This window comes from Osmerus eperlanus, chromosome 3 (genome assembly GCF_963692335.1).
Source record: "Osmerus eperlanus chromosome 3, fOsmEpe2.1, whole genome shotgun sequence".
Taxonomy (NCBI): domain Eukaryota; kingdom Metazoa; phylum Chordata; class Actinopteri; order Osmeriformes; family Osmeridae; genus Osmerus; species Osmerus eperlanus.
Genome location: NC_085020.1, coordinates 19,401,893 through 19,419,877, shown reverse-complemented (window position 1 = coordinate 19,419,877; position 17,985 = coordinate 19,401,893). Strand labels below are relative to the sequence as shown.

General features: G+C 47.2%; 1 protein-coding gene across 1 annotated transcript; it reads left to right on the top strand.

Annotated features, from left to right (window-relative positions):
• The first annotated feature begins 2,236 nt into the window (after positions 1-2,236).
• On the top strand, positions 2,237-9,686 carry LOC134017746 (rho-related GTP-binding protein RhoE-like). Its single transcript, XM_062457724.1, has 5 exons — positions 2,237-2,678; positions 2,789-2,876; positions 7,176-7,285; positions 8,155-8,280; positions 8,529-9,686. The coding sequence occupies exons 1-5, from the start codon at positions 2,574-2,576 to the stop codon at positions 8,775-8,777; spliced, it is 678 nt and encodes a 225-aa protein (XP_062313708.1). The 5' UTR covers positions 2,237-2,573; the 3' UTR covers positions 8,778-9,686.
• Positions 9,687-17,985: the final 8,299 nt, after the last annotated feature.

The following is a 17,985-nucleotide window of genomic DNA, read 5'->3' as shown; positions in this document are numbered from 1 at the left end:
GTGGTTCTGTGGGAGGGAGGAGCTGGGCAGAGAGCACATGCTCGGGTCCAGCTCTGCCCTTCCTCTGTGGTTTCATGACTGGGTACAGAGCCAGACAGCCATGGAAGCAGGTCAGTAGCAGTAAAGGGAATTAATTCTGTTTCCAGTGGTACCAAAACCAGATGTGTCGGTTTAGCTGTGAGCATCTTCTACCACTGTCACACCTTCCAAACCAAAATCTATCTGTTAGCAAAAAACTTTTAGAACCTTTAAAAGAGGACAAAGACGCAAGCACACTGTCGACTTGCATTACAAACTGAAACCATATACAGTAGGTATAACTATTATTGATGGAAAAACTCTGCCGTGATGACTGTGCACTTTGGAACTGGACAGTAAATGAAGCAAAAACGGGAACAATTTGAATCTCAGGGCCTAGTTTCTGCTGTGCAATCCCCCTGGTCAGGCTTCTCATTCGACAGGTCGTGGATCTTCTCAAACGATCTAGAACGGGCCTGGTTCCCGTCTGCGGAGTATACAGGGGAGTTATTGGCTCGTGAAACGTAAATAAGATTCGACGGTTGTCTGGGGTCCTCTTAAACCGTTTGAACATTTCCCCCCGTCACAGTGGTGGCTGCAGTGTGAAATGTTTGTTTGGAGAGAGATGTGTGATGCTGTAGCAAGAACTCAGGCCTGGGAGATGTGATTTAAGAGGTTTATGTGTCACGTCAACTTGTCACTAACCAACAACAGCTCATGGTATACTGGGCTGTTCATCGGTGTGGACTTCTCACAGGGTGAAAACATTGAAGTGGTTCTACGAAGCTCCAACTATTCAAATCAAAACAGTCTAGTCCTGAATCCTGGAAGACTTTCATCCCAAATCCATTCTTACAGCTGAGAAAGCAGGGCAGATTACAAACTTGGCTCAGGGTTGGAGCCAAATATAGCTGTCGAGCAGTGAACTCGAGAACAGCTGTGTCTTACATGGGTATGTCAACAACTGAACTATGAAAGAAGGACTTCAACACAGGTCACAGATTCAACACATTTGTCTCTTCGTTTCATAACAAGAGTGCATATTGCAACTGCTAAAAGAGAAACCTTGATTCTTGCTTCACCCAATACTGTACCTGTGACACTGCCTCGTAGACAACAACGGTGTCATCAGTTTTTCCGGCATAGTTCTCTGTGAAAGATGTCCCCAAAGGGACACCATTCTAGGTCACTCATGACTGAACGTGTTAGGTGTCAGAACTGCTGTGTCAGCTCAACCAGACGCGCTCCGGACAAACAAATGAAGAACGCTTGGCAGGGAGCAAGAAACAGCCATCAAAAAGTGCTGAATCTTGGCCTGGGCTACAGTGTGGTTGACAGAAAAGTAATCACACTGTGAATGCTGGAGTCATAGCTTTCTCCAGGACAAAGAAAGGGTTGAACTTGCTTGTATCCAGCTGACTGCTTTGGTTGTTTCTGAATTATTTCATAAAATGTCCCTAACGCCCCTAGAAAAGGACAGTCTAGTCATTATATCATGGCTTATCTAATAGCTCATCTTAATGCTATACAATACAAGGTCGAACTCAATCACCGTACAACTCCTTCGGTGAAAAGAACAACCTTAATAGACCTACAGACCCAGGAAAGAGGAACTGCTCCAGTGGGAAACAGCTGTGCGGTAGCTTACCTGCCCTGTGCCACATCAAGGAGAGGTGCCATCTTAGATCCCCTGCAGATGAACCCCACAGCTCATTAGAATTCCTCTCAGGTCCGGTTCAAGACGAGCCCGCTGAGTTCACTGCTCCGATTGCTCCGAGACAATATGTGAGCATTGAATAAGGGGCGAGAGGGGCTACCGTCACAGCACGGCCCCCTCACCTCCAGCTGTTTCACCTACCTCAAGGTTATTGATGCGCCCTGGCTAAGAAGCAACTCAACAACCCCTGGCCGCTGGAAAATGGTACAAAGGTTCAAATCCGCAAAAGCCATAGATTGTAGGCAAAATATTACGTTCAAATTTGTCATCGTGAGAGAAATCCCTTTAGAAATGTATTAAAACGACAAAGTTACCTGACTGTAGTTATATTGTAGCTCTAGGATCATATTCGTATGGAAGTGATACACGTTTATGAAACAAAGAGGGTGTTCCCCCTGAAAAGAGATAGGTTTGAAGGGTGCTTCCAGTAAGAGCCTCGCCTTGCGCAACGCCCTCTGATTTGGAAAAAAAAGTATCTTCAAGAACTCAAAAACTTGCCTCGGTGAGTCAGTCTGCCGTGGACCGTTGCTCCACCACGTCCGCTATCACTGAAGGAGACTGCAGAGAGGGATAACTATGTCACCGTCTTGCCTAAGATACTTCAGGACCATTTAAATTATTGAAAGATTACATGTTCTTCATTTCTAAAGTTGAGATCCAGCGTTCCCGACAGATCTGATCTCAGGATAAGTGCTCATCTGCAGCCGGTGCAGCTCATCATTTGGAATCGTATTTTCTGGGATGTGACTCAACGTTTGGGATTTGTGGAGAAGGAACTTAGGAAATTGATTTCAGATAAAACAGCCAGGGAATATTAGAGTGTCCACCCTGTGCCAAAATGGATACAAATCCAGGAATTAAATGTAAAATAGTGGTCGTCGGTGATAGCCAGTGTGGGAAAACCGCTTTATTGAATGTGTTTGCTAAGGATTCTTTCCCGGAGGTAAGCCTACCATTATAAATCTCTATAGGCTAATGAGAATAATTGTGCGTACATTCTTTGACAGGCGTAAATGATTTATACTTGATGAAGCTGTCCTTTTGTCTGCACAGGGTTACATTCCCACGGTGTTTGAGAACTACACAGCCAGTTTTGAAATCGATATGCAGAGAGTTGAACTGCGTCTTTGGGACACCTCAGGTAGGAGCTTGTTATGCAAATGTACTTCTGAATCTGTGCGCGTAATTAAGCGGTACGTGCGTCTTTAATTAAGAAAAGCTATATATTCAGCCTACTTGAATGACTGAAACGTAATTTGGAAAATGAGACAACTGCAGCGCTTACTGTAGGCTACGGCATCGGCCAGCCCGGATCGAGAAGCTGACGATGTCTGTCTGGAATGCGAGGGAAGCAAGCTACGAGTTGATCTGGTTATATGGAAAAACCTCATCCCAGACACACAGCATAGCACCAGCATCGAGGAACACCAACATTAACTCGCACAAAAGCCTTAGTGGTCAATGATAATTCCTCACACAAGACTTTCTGGCGTAATTTATCTGTCGTTGAGCAGTAAAAAAAAAACTTAATAAGGGCGTAACTGAGAGAGACTGCTTGACTCGCCAACAAATACAAATGTTCTCTCTAAAAGCTTGGCCTGCCCTCTCACATTACTTGTTTTATAAAACCTCTCCCCCTGCATTCTCTCACTCTCCTGGGGGATCTCTGGGCCAGGTCTGGAGGTAATTACCTCCTATAGCTGACACCCAACCACCCTCCCCCCTGCTGCCTGCCTGCTGCCCAGCCCTGGAGATGCCTCTGGGAGGGGGAGGGGGGGATGTAGGCGGGGTGCTTTGGGCTGTAGTGTTGGATTTAGGGAGAGATGTGGGCTGTAGTGTTGGGTTTAGGGGGAGATGAGGGCTGTAGTGTTGGGTTTAGGGGGAGATGAGGGCTGTAGTGTTGGGTTTAGGGGGAGATGAGGGCTGTAGTGTTGGGTTTAGGGAGAGATGTGGGCTGTAGTGTTGGGTTTAGGGGGAGATGAGGGCTGTAGTGTTGGGTTTAGGGGGAGATGAGGGCTGTAGTGTTGGGTTTAGGGGGAGATGAGGGCTGTAGTGTTGGGTTTAGGGGGAGATGTGGGCTGTAGTGTTGGGTTTAGGGGGAGATGAGGGCTGTAGTGTTGGGTTTAGGGGGAGATGAGGGCTGTAGTGTTGGGTTTAGGGGGAGATGAGGGCTGTAGTGTTGGGTTTAGGGGGAGATGAGGGCTGTAGTGTTGGGTTTAGGGGGAGATGAGGGCTGTAGTGTTGGGTTTAGGGGGAGATGTGGGCTGTAGTGTTGGGTTTAGGGGGAGATGAGGGCTGTAGTGTTGGGTTTAGGGGGAGATGAGGGCTGTAGTGTTGGGTTTAGGGGGGTGGAGGGGAGATGTGGGCTGTAGTGTTGGGTTTAGGGGGAGATGTGGGCTGTAGTGTTGGGTTTAGGGGGAGATGTGGGCTGTAGTGTTGGGTTTAGGGGGGTGGAGGAGAGATGAGGGCTGTAGTGTTGGGTTTAGGGGGAGATGTGGGCTGTAGTGTTGGGTTTAGGGGGGTGGAGGAGAGATGAGGGCTGTAGTGTTGGGTTTAGGGGGAGATGTGGGCTGTAGTGTTGGGTTTAGGGGGGTGGAGGAGAGATGAGGGCTGTAGTGTTGGGTTTAGGGGGAGATGTGGGCTGTAGTGTTGGGTTTAGGGGGGTGGAGGAGAGATGAGGGCTGTAGTGTTGGGTTTAGGGGGAGATGTGGGCTGTAGTGTTGGGTTTAGGGGGGTGGAGGAGAGATGAGGGCTGTAGTGTTGGGTTTAGGGGGAGATGTGGGCTGTAGTGTTGGGTTTAGGGGGAGATGTGGGCTGTAGTGTTGGGTTTAGGGGGGTGGAGGAGAGATGGGGGCTGTAGTGTTGGGTTTAGGGGGAGATGTGGGCTGTAGTGTTGGGTTTAGGGGGGTGGAGGAGAGATGTAGGCTGCCTCTCTGACCCCCAGCTGATTGTGGCGTCCCCTGGGTCTGGCCTGGGCACGACTCAGTGATTACACTGGAGCTCAGGAAGAGCTAATCTCACCACACACACACACACACACACATGCATTTAGGCTGGCCCACATCTAAAGCATTCCACCGGCAGCCTTCTCTTGTCATAAGTTAATGTGATAACAGAGAATAGTTATGATAACAGTGTGATTAGGGAACGTCTTTCAGAGATCCTATGTGTTTCTGTCATTGATACCACCCCCATGACCGTTGATGCTATAGACCTTGTCGAAGGTACAGTGGTAGATGGTGCCACGCCGTCCCCATCAAACCTATAATATTAGACCTTCCTAGAGCACAGGGATGGGGGGGGGGGGGGGGGGGGCACATGAGAATAGGACTGGGAACCAGTTTGCTGAAAGGTCATTAGAAGTGCCCCTGTGCCCATGTCTGAAGGAATATCAGTGCTGGGGGCAGGAACAACCCCTCTGTGGCAAATGTCACAGGTCAGGCTGGGAAGGCGCCAAACCGAGGTGAAAACATCTCCCTTTGTCCTTTAGTAAATGTGCTTTGTACATTTGATACGATGCACTTCTGATCTTAGATTTTATGCTGTACTTTCTGTAAGCGCTTTTGTCGAAAAAAATAGTTTTGGAGCAAAGCATCTGCTACATTCATAAAATGTTCCTGCAAATGTGTTATTAGCATGAACCGTGGCCTCATGCTTAACATAATCATCTGTGGTCGAGCATTGTTACAACACTTTGTGTGCTTGGAACCACTTAAACAACAACACGAAAATTCAAAAAGCAATAAATCTACATGAATTCATCGTTCAACATGAACCTACATCATTAGAAGTGCATTCTTTATGAGTTGGAGTAATGACGAATTGTCTTTAGAACAGAATGATTATAAATGAACAATTTCAACATAATCCACCAATGGAGAAGCCCTTTACTGAGAAGCCAGGAAAATATTTGTCTGACGAGGTACCATCATTAGTATTAAATGTAAGCTGACAGTTACTGCTGTGTCATCATTAAAACTCTGCTCAAAGGCATCAGTTTCCGGTAGTCTCTTCACTTGTGTGGACATTCTCCCTTTTCATTAGCTCCATCGTTGAACAATACTGTTTTAGTGTTCCCGTGAAGAAGAAAAAGCCTTCCCTGAGAGGTATGCGTCCTCTAATCCCTCACACATCGCAGCAGAGACGTCCTGAAGATGGTGAGGCCGGTCTGTGAAAACACGGGCCTCTGCTCTGTTTGTTTAGCATGAGAAATCGGACTCGCCAGACGTGAACATATTTCATCACTGTTTGCATCTGCTGGTGTGGATTTGTTCATGGAAAAAATGGAGGGTTGGGGGCCAAACCTCGCCATGTGTTCAGGAACATTCTCTGCTCCGCACGGGCCCCCTAGGAACCCAGGAAGGCCCTCCTGAGATCCCCGGCTGGGGTTAATCAGTGCAGAGGTAAAGGCAAGTGAAAATGAAAAAAAGACAGATGGTGTCATTGGGCACCATGGCCACCAGTGTTGGTACAGAGCTGAACATCTGGGTTTCATCTGGTTATCAAAACATCTTAGCCTTTCAGAGGTTATAAAGTCACTTTCAAAAGTAATGGATCAGGTTTTGACTGATTGTTATGACGTTCCGTAATGCAATGAAATATCACACTTGCACTCTGCGTATATTCTCGTACATGGACAATTCAGCCTTTGAGCTTGGCTACTATATACTGCTTTGTCTCCTATGGAGAAAAGCCTTGGGCCCAGTGTCTTTGCAAATTGACACAACCTTCCTTTCTCTCTGAACAGAAACGACTTTTACCCTGCAGTTGAGACTGAGGGATAGGGTTGGGCCAAAAGACAGGTTGCTTTCCAAACACCCAGAGGGAGAAGAGAGGGAAAAGAGGAGGGAGGAGAGGAGAGAGTCAAATGCTTCTCGTTGACCAGCCCACAGACCACCCTACCTTGGGAACACACATAATCTCCCAGCACATTCCTCACAAGGGAACAATGGGGAGGGGTTTCTCCAGGTCCCCGCTCTGGTTCGGCTTCCCTGCCTGGGGGGCTAGGTGACCGGGAGCTGCTCTCCGTGGCTCCACGCTCTCTCAAAGACAACACTCAGGTTACATCTCACTTTGTGGACCGCTCACCATTTGCGTCACATGCACTCATATTGTGTGTGTTGAAATGGGAACCGATGTAACTTAGCTGTGTACTTGTGTGAGTGACCAGAATGTGTGTGTGTGAGTCAATTGTGACAGTGTGAGTTAGGGCATCTGAGAAGCAGGAAAAGGTGACCTCGAGGAAGTTCCGGAACTTCCTCAAGGTCACATGCTATCTAAGAGTAAGAGATATGACTCAGTCGCCACAAAATGTGTTTTTGTTGTTTTTATCGGAATCAGCATCAATCTTCTGCCTCAGATGAGAGAGTCAGAGGAAAGCCCACGTGCACCGCTGAGCAAGCGACAGTCTCTGACTTGAGGCCATGTCTTTCATTTCCAGGTTCTCCATACTACGACAACGTGCGACCTCTCTCCTACCCGGACTCTGACGCTGTCCTCATCTGTTTTGACATCAGCCGGCCAGAGACCCTGGACAGCGTGCTGAAGAAGGTGAGTGACGGAGAGAGATGGGAGCGTTTACGTCCAGGAAGCTGCATCACCTGTGTTCTCCTCCCCCCCTGGAGGTGGAGCAGGAAGTATGTTCACGCAGTCTCCTGACCCTCACTAGAAACCCCCTCTCTGTGTTACTGGGTCAAGTGGTTTCTGAAAAGCTTCCTCTGGCAGGAAAAACAGAATTAGGGCCGTACCAGAGAGGACAGGGTCATACCACTGTGAGAGATGATGGGGGGGGTGTCTGGGTACTTCAGACTCTCACATGAGGCTTACCAGGAGTCGGTCCAGACCCTTCTCTCACGTGGTGACTCAGACTGGGCTACGGTATGGAGGTTGGCCTCTGACCTGCGCTGTCACTAAGCCCTGGTCTTGGCGCAGCTGAGAAGGATGTGGTCAAGTGAGAAGAGAGAGAGCACGAGAGAGCGAGAATGGGGTGGGTGGTAGGGTGGAACCGAGGAAAGAGAGAAAGAGAGAAAGAGGGAGGTAGAAAGAATATGGAAGTAGTATCCTGTGTGAAACAATCACTTGTCTGTTCTGCTCTCTAACCTTCCCACCAAGGGGCCTTCGTGTCTCTGCCCCTCCGCCCCCCCCCCCCACACACACAGACACACACACACATAGACAGACACACACACAGACACACAGACAGACAGACAGACAGACAGACACACACAAACAGACAGACACACACAAAGAGACAGACACACACACACGCAGACAAACACACACACAGACACACACAGACAGACAGACAGACAGACAGACACACACACACACACACACACACACACACATGCAGACACACACATTCCAACAACCCTAATCAGACTAATAACAATCCCTCTCCCTGTTTCTCTGTCCTCCAGTGGAGGGGTGAGATCCAGGAGTTCTGCCCCAACACCAAGATGCTGCTGGTGGGCTGCAAGTCGGACCTCCGCACCGACCTCTTCACCAAGTCCCACAGCAGGCAGACACCAGTGTCATACGACCAGGTACGTCATTGACTTTGGAGAGCCATCTCTAAGTGCTGATAATGCATTCTCAATGGAATGTCCAGTTTCACTCATCTAGATAGACTGAATGTGTCCACCCACTGTACAACATTAGTGAAACAGTCGTGTTGACTCCCTCTCCCTCACTGGCCCGCTCTAGCCTCTGTTAGCATCCGAATCTCTTCTAACCCCTGTGTGTGTATGTGTGCGTGTGGTGTGGTGTGTGTGTGTACCTGCTCCTCTCTCAGGGCTCCAACATGGCCAAGCAGCTGAGCGCCCCCTACATCGAGTGTTCCTCCCTGCAGTCTGAGAACAGCGTCAGAGACATCTTCCACGTGGCCACGCTGGCCTGCGTCAACAAGAACAGCAAGAACGTCAAGCGCAGCAAGTCCTCCAGGGCCACCAAGAGGATGTCATCCTCCCACGGGCCCGTGGACCTGCCCACCGTTGTCAGCGACTACCAGAAGACCAAAGCCAAGACCTGCACCCTCATGTGATTGGCTGCTTAAGATGACACTTTATACATCCCCAGGTGGGGACATTTGGTTTTTGTCACAGAGCCCTCCCCCACAGCTTGCAGCCTGGCCGAGGAGGTCACGTGATTGGACCCTGACTGGAGGTTTTCATTGGAGGATTACATCTGAGGAGACCTGGGAACGATGGGTATTTGTGTGCTTTGTTGAGAGCATTGACAGTCTTCTGCACAGAGAACACGGCAAGTTGGAAGGACGAACCTTTGGACCTGTCAGAACCACTTGTGGTGCAAGGATTTTCACCCCCCAAAAAATGTGCTTGGAAAAACAAGCACAAACTAAATAATTATACATATTTGGACTGGCTTTACCTCCATGTGGACATCTGGTATGTCTGTTACCACAGTGTCATGGGTTCATTTAAACCCACGACATCCTGCAGAGGAACTACTGAAACGTTGCTATAGGAAGCCTACAGGAAGGACTTCAGCGATATGTGCTTCAGATGGGATTATGGAGAAAGTAAACAGGGTCAGAGGATCCTGTCCATTCAAACACTTCATCGTCTGAAGTGCTTTTGGTTCACTTAGGTACGGATCACTCAGACTGTAGGACTTTAACAACCGTTTAGCCGTTTAAAATGGAGCTAGTGAGGGGGTTATGGTATGTAGTAGACGGTGCTGTAGTGAGGCTAAGAGTCTGCAGGCTGGGTAGCGCTATGTGACAGTAGTGTTGTTCAAAAGACCCCTGCATGTCATAGAGTCCCAGTTCATGTCACAAACCTTGGTTGGTTGCTTATCCTAATGAAGTCAGTGTATTTCCTATGAAGTTTTATTTGTCAACAAAAGTCAAAATGGTTCACAACAACTGTCATTCTTTTCCATTGTACTCTTAAAATGTTTTGTTTTTTATGCTTATAAATTCAAAAACCAATCTTTCACGTTTAAGTGGTGTGTTTATTTACAATGATTTTCAACTCCTCTCCAAACTAATTCTCTTGTGAGAACTGTTGGTTTTGCTCAGGGTGCTGTGACAGCCACTACCATGAATATCTGCAGTCCTGTTCCCTTCACTTATCTGCTTTGGAAGGGGGGGGGGGGGGGTAGACAAGATGAAGTATTTTCCAGAGTTAGTCAAAAGTGTGACCAGTGCGCCAATCGGTTCTGCCAGGGTTGTCGCAACATCCTCATTATCACAGCTCATCTCCCCTTCTCTGGTCACTCCCACTCTCCTCGTCTCTCCTCTCCTGTCCTCTCCTCTGTTCTCCTTCACTATCCTCTCCTGTCTTCTCCTCTTCTCCCCTCCCCCCTCTGTCTCCTCCGCTGTCAGTTCACAGCAGGAGGCTCCTGGCCCCCTGATGCACTCTGGGTGAACCGGACCCCTGCTCGGTTGCTTGTCCCGCCAGCCGCTCTCCTGCTCCTCTCAGATCTGTCGACTTCTCACCAGCCCCACCAGCTCTCCAGGGGGCCCCAGCAGGCAGGCACAGATTGAAGCAGCCTCTGGGGTGTGTCTGAGTGTGTGTGTGTGTGTGTGTGTGTGCATGTCTAACATGTGCAGGTATTTATATGAGGTAAGCAGTAAGAATGCAGATGTAAACACAGTGATGCATGCAGGAAGGTAATTACTATAGTTACAAGAATCACAGCTATGGGAGGTGGCAGCAACTGACAAAACACAGACCAATTTTCTTACTGAATAATAGCGGCTGCTGTTATGAAGGCGACAGTTTTATGTGTTTGGGTAAATTTTAGACGTGAAAAAGTGAAAGGCGGTTGGATAATTTTCCACTTGCAAACAATATTTTTCCGCTAGCAGGGTATTTGTCGGGACAGCGATTTCCAGGACGAGAGAGAGAGATGAGATCAGTGATCTGTGTCATTGAATTATGCTAGGTAAATCATGCTCAACTAGTTTTTTTCTGCCAGACCAGGTCCTGTGTCAGGGCTCTGGCAATGCTGTGGTGCTTTCTGTCATCATCTGACTCACACAATATCTGTCCTGCCTCCTACCTCCAGCTCAAACACGGTGAGGGAGAGGGCTGCGGCATGCTTGGAGTTGTAGTTTTCAGGCTACATCAAACTCAATGTCACATACTGTAACACTCAACTTTGTGAAGTTGAGTGTTACAGACACAGTCACCAAATGCTTTTGAAACTATTTTGTCCATTCCTATATGCAATTACTTCTAATTAAGCTACCCTAACCTTATACATGACATAGGATTACAATTCAGGCTAAAGTGTTGCATCATACAAAGTTCCTTCATTCCAATGCTTGAAACAAAAATAAGTGGATGTATAATTTAAATTACTTTTAAATCAGTTAATATTTTTAGTCACAAAGGTTTTTGGGGCGCAATGCAGAATGCTGTACGAGATGTGTGAACACAGCACTCTTCACGTGCTGCTATACAGTATAACTGTCATTAATTCATCCTCTTAATGTCTGTCCATCACTCCCTCTCTCTATCAGCTCCACAATAAAAATCATTGATATGAAACCTGAATAGCCAGCTGGAGTTCGATGTGATAAAATGTGTACTGATGGAGCCTAAACTGCCAGCTTGCAATTTCACACGCCATTGCAGAATTCATTACAGCATTACACAGCACCTCCTTCACCCTGGCACAATCAGCGTCAGACTGTTAACAGAAAATATGCCTAATTGCAGATATCTGCTTCATTAATGTAATTCTAAACATGGCATTTAGGAGATGTACTCTGGAACAGGGCCGACAAAGAAACAACCAACTGATAATTAAAAGTTGTGTTTTGTTTGGATGGGATGTCCTCCTCAGCTTGTGACATACGAAAAATAATTGTCCACATTCTCCATGTTGCTTCATCACTCGCTGTACGACGCAGCTCTGGAGGCCTGCCAGGACAAGCTGTCGTCTCACAGGGCAGATATTTCATGCAAAAGCACGTTCGATGAAGGTTTGACCAAAGTCAGCAGAAAGGAGACAGGGAGGGGAGGAGCCCTGGTGCTCTGCTCAGATTCCTCCAGGAGGGAAGTGTGAAGGGGTCCTGACAAAAGACTGATCCCCGTGGAAAAGATGTGGGCCGACTGAAAGGAGAAGTGCTCAGCCTGGGAGGAGGAGAAAACAGCCCTCTAAAGACACACTTATCTGGACATTGCTGAGAACAGTATGTGTGTGTGTGTGTGTGTGTGTGTGTGTGTGTGTGTGTGTTTGCGTGTGAGTGTGTGTGTATCAGTGATTGTGGGATATTAGCATAAACCCAGTTCTCAAATATGTGTGTATGTGTGTCGGGTCGGTAGCAGGACATTAGCATAAACCCAATCCTCAAATGCGTCTCCTAGTCTACACAGAGCAAAGTTATGTAACCAGCTTATTCTCACCTTGTGGATATACCATATGTCTGATATGCATCTTAGTTATGTTTGGTAAACTACTATAAAACCTATCATGGAGCTAAAGATCACGGTGAATGTAGTACACAGAGCGAGAGTGAGTCAACTCCCTTGTGGTGTTTCCAGACGGGGGAGTCTGTCAGGGTATTGTGGCCTCATCTTTCTGCAGCTCTGTGTTAATAAGAAACCAGTCCAGATCTTCACGACAGCCTGAAGCGTTTCAGCACATCCCATAATAGCAACGACGAAGCGTTGGTGTGAGGAAAGACAATCTTGTTGCCGCTCTGCTTGTCAGGGCTGCAGTGGCTGTCCACCTTCCCACACTGCTGCTCCTGGAGGAGGGGGGCTGGGGGGCAGGGGGGGGACTAATTGTTGTTCTAAAGAGTTACACTTCCAGGTAACACTGCTGAGAAAGGGACCATATTTTCCTCACGACTCCTGGGACGTTTTGATTGGTCCCTGACTCCTGGGACGTTTTGATTGGTCCATGACTCCCGGGACTTTTGATTGGTCCCTGTACAGTTGATGAAATGTATGGAATGTGTTCTTTACTTCCTACTTATCTCCTCATCAGCAGCTGCTGAACCCCAGCGCCCCCATCACCCCTGTGGCACATCCCCTCCGACCCCCTATCAACCTCCCCCATCACCACCTCCTCCCATTTGACCTTCCCTGAGATGGTTTGGCCAGCGACATCTCATCAGATAAGCCATGGTGGAGGCTATATGGTGAAGCTGGGTTCACATGGCATCAGATATCCATCTCCTGTAAACACACCACCTTCCCCAGAGCAGGTGTCAGGTGCATTCACCCGGAACGAGACGGTCAGTAAAACATCTCTGAGGAGTCACTGAGGAACTGTAGGAACAGCGGAGAGGGGCGTTTGTTTTTCACTGTGTTCGTCCCTGCGAGTTGTACAGTCCATGTCTGATATTCAGGTTGTGATCCCTGACAGGCCAGAACGAGGCCTGTCTCCATTGTCTTCCCGAGGGCTCATCTATAGCATCTCTCTCAGTCAGGTGAGATCCCGCTCCCCGCCCCACCGCTGGCCCTCTCCTCTCATTTCCTATCCCGCAAGCACAAATATTGACTTCCTTTGTTCCATGGTGGAACTGAGACATTTAAATGCCAAAGGTTGCCATGTTTGGTTAGCTTAAAGCAAACTCTCTCTTTGTGGTCTGTTGACATTGAATAATGCGCTCTCTATCTGATTCGACCCCGAAATTAGAGGTTACCTCTTTGTCTGTGATGAGTGACCCTATTATCTGAGAGGAAATGGGGAGCTTGTACTTGATTACAGAAATGGGTCTGTCTGTCCGGTCTATTTTCCTGGAAATAAAGGTTATTTTGCCTGTGTTTGTTATTGACTGAACATCAGAACCTAGTTTAACCTGCTATTCAGTTGGATCGACTTTTTCTTCTTTTTTTATTGTAGGGAATCATAACCTCCAGTTAATATAGTTAGCATATATATAGCATATAAATCCTCTTGAATAAATCAACTGACTGAAGTATTGGGGGGATGCCAGTCTCCGATTTGATCTTATTGGTTGGTTTTATAATGTAGATTTGCCGCTGGAGTTTAACTGGGTTGACAGTTCTGACGTTTCTCCACAGCAGAGACCCAGATATGTCAGATAAACATGATCCATTGAAGAAAAGGCCACTTTTTCTGACTGGACGCCATTAGACGTCCTGCTCTGTAACTGGGCATTTTTCCCTTGTTGATGTTCTTCCGAATTCCTTGTCACATTGTGTCAACGTGAAGATGGAGCTTTTACTGAACACTCTGTGGTTTTGGTGGTGTTGTGTGTGTGCTTGTGAGGTGGGGGTGCCGTAATGACATTCTTATGCGCAGGCCCAGACTATAGAGGCACAATGTATCATGGTGTTTAATTCCAAATATACTATTACTAGCATCACGTTGTTCACGGGACTTTTCACTGAACACTCAGTGGATTTAGTAGTGTGTGTACGGACTGTACATGCTTGCAAGTAAGTGTAAATGTGGATGAGTCCGTGTGTAAGACACTGGGTTGCAATGTTTAACCACACTCTTTTGCATCATGTCAACAATCTAGCCTTCCATTCCCCCTTCATTTCTTTCAGCTTAAAAAGCCATTTCTGTTCCGCCGCACGCAATCAGAAGACACACCACTGTCTGAGGCCCGTTGAGCAGCATCCATTTTTCATAGCTTCTCTCTCTGTATCCGCACCACATGAAGAACTCTGTCTTGATCAAAAGAGGGCTTGTGTGCACAGTTCGGAGCGAGGTGCACACCAAGATGATGAGCCCTCAGATCCACAACCGACTCAGGAATCAGAGACTCCATTTTTAAGATATGAAAGACAGTTCCACAGTCTAAATATTTTACATCAGACATTTCTACTCTCTATCAAATCCCAGTACAGAGAATATCTCTCTCCCCCTAAGCTTATACAATAGTGCTGTCAGAAAAGAAGTACTGGGAGTTAATTCAAATAGAAGCTCTGGTCCTTTGTTCATAGTTTTTCGCCAGAAACACTCTGATAATGTTATCCCAGATTTGATTCTATAAAACACAAACTAAGACAGAGAATAACATATTTTTAATTTCCCCAAACGCTTTCCAGTTAGGGTCAGTTTGCTTTGTGTGTAATTAATCACTCTGCTTTTAGTCTGAGAACAGCTTGAAACAGCAGATATCGTTTCCTTTTGTATTCTTACTTCCTTTTTTATTGAATGTCATGGTAACTATCTATTTGTTACAAAAGAAAACACACTGACATAAAAAAAAAACTATAACCAGATGATTCCAAAAATCCGACAGAAACGACTTAAAAGGCTTTGTTAGATTAACCTCACATATTTGCCTTGACCCAAGCATTGTAACCTAATCTCCCTACTAAAGTATCTCTTTTCTAGTTTTTGAGTTTTTTTTCTACTAAACAAAACCTGAATCTTCTCATAACTGAATGACAGGTATGTTTCCCTCTGTGTGATTTGCCTCTGGGGCGACCGTCTAAATTGCCTACTTAAATGCAAAAGCATCACGTCTGTTTTGGGAGGTTAACAGCTGAATCTTAAGCACACAGTCTCGGTAATAGGTTCATCAAGCCAGGGATTACACCTAGACAAGGGTTATTGATTTAGACATCCCATAATAAGCCCATGGTCCTTTAGTCCCTGCTCTCTGCCCTCCCACCATAGAGATAGCATCAAGGTCACACACAGATGATGTCATGTTCTTCACCTGCATATCAAGGTCACACACAGATGATGTCATGTTCTTCACCTGCGTATCAAGGTCACACACTGATGATGTCGTGTTCTTCACCTGCATAGCAGTAACTATTAGATACGGTATGTGAATATGGATGTTTACGTACGCAACTTTTGACACTGCATAACTCTCTCCCTGCTGTCAGAGGGCACCAATGTTATAAGGTAGAATAAAATGAACCCCTTTCAACGATGTGATCAAATAAAGTTGTGTTTAGTAGGGAGATCCGCACGTACGCACACAGCGACCGCTAAAACATCCTCTATAACACTCTGCGGGTCCTATAACACACACAGACACACACACACTCGCTCATGCACACTCAATCATATTGGCTTGATATTCACAGAGAGGTGGGCTGCCAATTATATCCAGGAAATCAACTTGGCCCCCGTGTGATATATGTAGACTGTGTAAATAGACAGGCTCAGTCAACTGTGAATTTCTTCATTGCGCTGACATTTTCCTGTTGCCCATAAATGTTTAATGGCATCCACAGTGAAATCCAATCCGCAGTTACCGTAACACCCTCCTTCACGACATTGACTCAGACAGGGAGATGGTGTGTTTGAACAATATGATTCAACAGAAACTGCAGTGGCCGGGTCCAGTGGGTGCTTGAGACAGCTGTTCACTCTGGGAAGGTGTCTAACCGCTTCATGTTCCACACGTCAGTGTGTTCTCCTGGGTACCGCAGGCTCCATTTGGGCTGTCAGTGGTCTGATTGATGAACCTGCACGGAGCCATGAGAACATGTCTGATGTGGATCCAGACACAGCGATGCAGCCCGTGTGGAAGACAAGAGACCACTTGCATCAGGACGCACAGCGATGGAGGCGTTCTATCTTCCAGATCCCTCTGGAACCAGGAAGTCCTTCAGCTCTCAATACTTCCACCAGTGGATCACTGTAGATCACCCTAGGGCTGGCAGGGGCTGGTATAGGGGTTGGTTGTGGCTGTGATAGGCAGGTAGGGGATGTGGTAGAGGCAGGTAGGGGATGTGGTAGAGGCAGGTAGGGGATGTGGTAGGGGCAGGTAGGGGATGTGGTAGAGGCAGGTAGGGGATGTGGTAGAGGAAGGTAGGGGATGTGGTAGAGGCAGGTAGGGGATGTGGTAGGGGCAGGTAGGGTTTGTGGTAGAGGCAGGTAGGGGATGTGGTCGGGGCAGGTAGGGGATGTGGTAGAGGCAGGTAGGGGCTGTGGTAGAGGCAGGTAGGGGATGTGGTAGACACAGGTAGGGGCTGTGGTAGAGGCAGGTAGGGGATGTGGTAGAGGAAGGTAGGGGATGTGGTAGAGGCAGGTAGGGGATGTGGTAGAGGCAGGTAGGGGATGTGGTAGAGGCAGGTAGGGGATGTGGTAGACGCAGGTAGGGGATGTGGAAGGGGCTGATAAGAATTGGCTTAATCCTTTGGTGCCTCAACCAGTCCACCCACTTCCATGATTTACAACCACTTCTTGAAACAGCCTCATGTTCCCTTTCGTTCGATGGAATAAATAACTTCCCTGAGTACAGTCCTGTTGTCATGGAGAATGCCAAACAGGAAGCACAGAGGCAGAGTGATTCTTATCTTTGTTTGTAATAGAGCCAGCGCTGGGCCCAGGCCGAGGTCCACGCCTCTGACAGCATGCAGTAGTGTTTAGTGTAGTATTATCTCGATGACCAGCATGTGCTCTAGTGGACCAGGATGTAGGAAAGTGTGTGTATGCGTGCGTGTGTGTGCGTTGGGGGGGTGGATGGGAGGGTGGTGAGGGGTGTCCATCACCAGCCTGGTTCTTATCTGCACATCGCTCCCCTGAACCCTCACAATCAGGAAACACATTAATGGTTGGTTCATTATTAGCTCATTAACCCCACCTCACCTGGTGTGTGTCAACCTCAATAACCCCCTCCCCCTTCCGGGCCATCATATTGATAACTACACCTCAGCCTCGGAGCAGGAAAGGAGATTGAGGCTCGTGGGATAGTTGAGTGTTTTGTCTACAGGAACACAGACAGAAAATACTTTGAACCTTTGATATGAATGTTCACCTTGTGAAAGATAACCCGTTTTACATTTACATTTAGTCATTTAGCAGACACTCTTATCCAGAGCGACTTACAGTAAGTACAGGGACATTCCCCCCGAGGCAAGTAGGGTGAAGTGCCTTGCCCAAGGACACAACGTCATTTGGCATGACCGGGAATCGAACTTGCAACCTTCGGATTACTAGCCCGATTCCCTCACCACTCAGCCACCTGACTCCCGTTTTGTAATCTTTGTCTCCGGGAAGTGTTTGATTGTGTTCGGTGCGTAGGAATGACAAGTTTTTCCTTTTACTAAATCCTCACCCTCGCTAGCAAAATACAGTTTATTCTCTTATGATTATTTTATACTTAGTTTTGGTTATATCTTCATGTATTTCAAGTAAAGAGGAATGATTTCATCTCTTCCCTGAATCGATGTGCTGAGAGGCTGCAGCACAACATCTGACAGATTGCAGACAGCTGTTGTCATTGGAGAGAAGTGTCTCCAAAATAAATGTTCATTTCCTGCCTTCAGCGAGTTGTGAAATATGAAAATGGACCACTTCCTCTTCTCTAACGTGCTTGTACACAT

Coding starts and splice junctions, on each gene's coding strand:
- LOC134017746 (XM_062457724.1), top strand. CDS start 2,574: ATGGATACAAATCCAGGAATTAAATGTAAAATAGTGGTCGTCGGTGAT. Junction 2,877..7,175: donor GCGTCTTTGGGACACCTCAG/GTAGGAGCTTGT, acceptor TTTCATTTCCAG/GTTCTCCATACTACGACAAC. Junction 7,286..8,154: donor TGGACAGCGTGCTGAAGAAG/GTGAGTGACGGA, acceptor TCTGTCCTCCAG/TGGAGGGGTGAGATCCAGGA.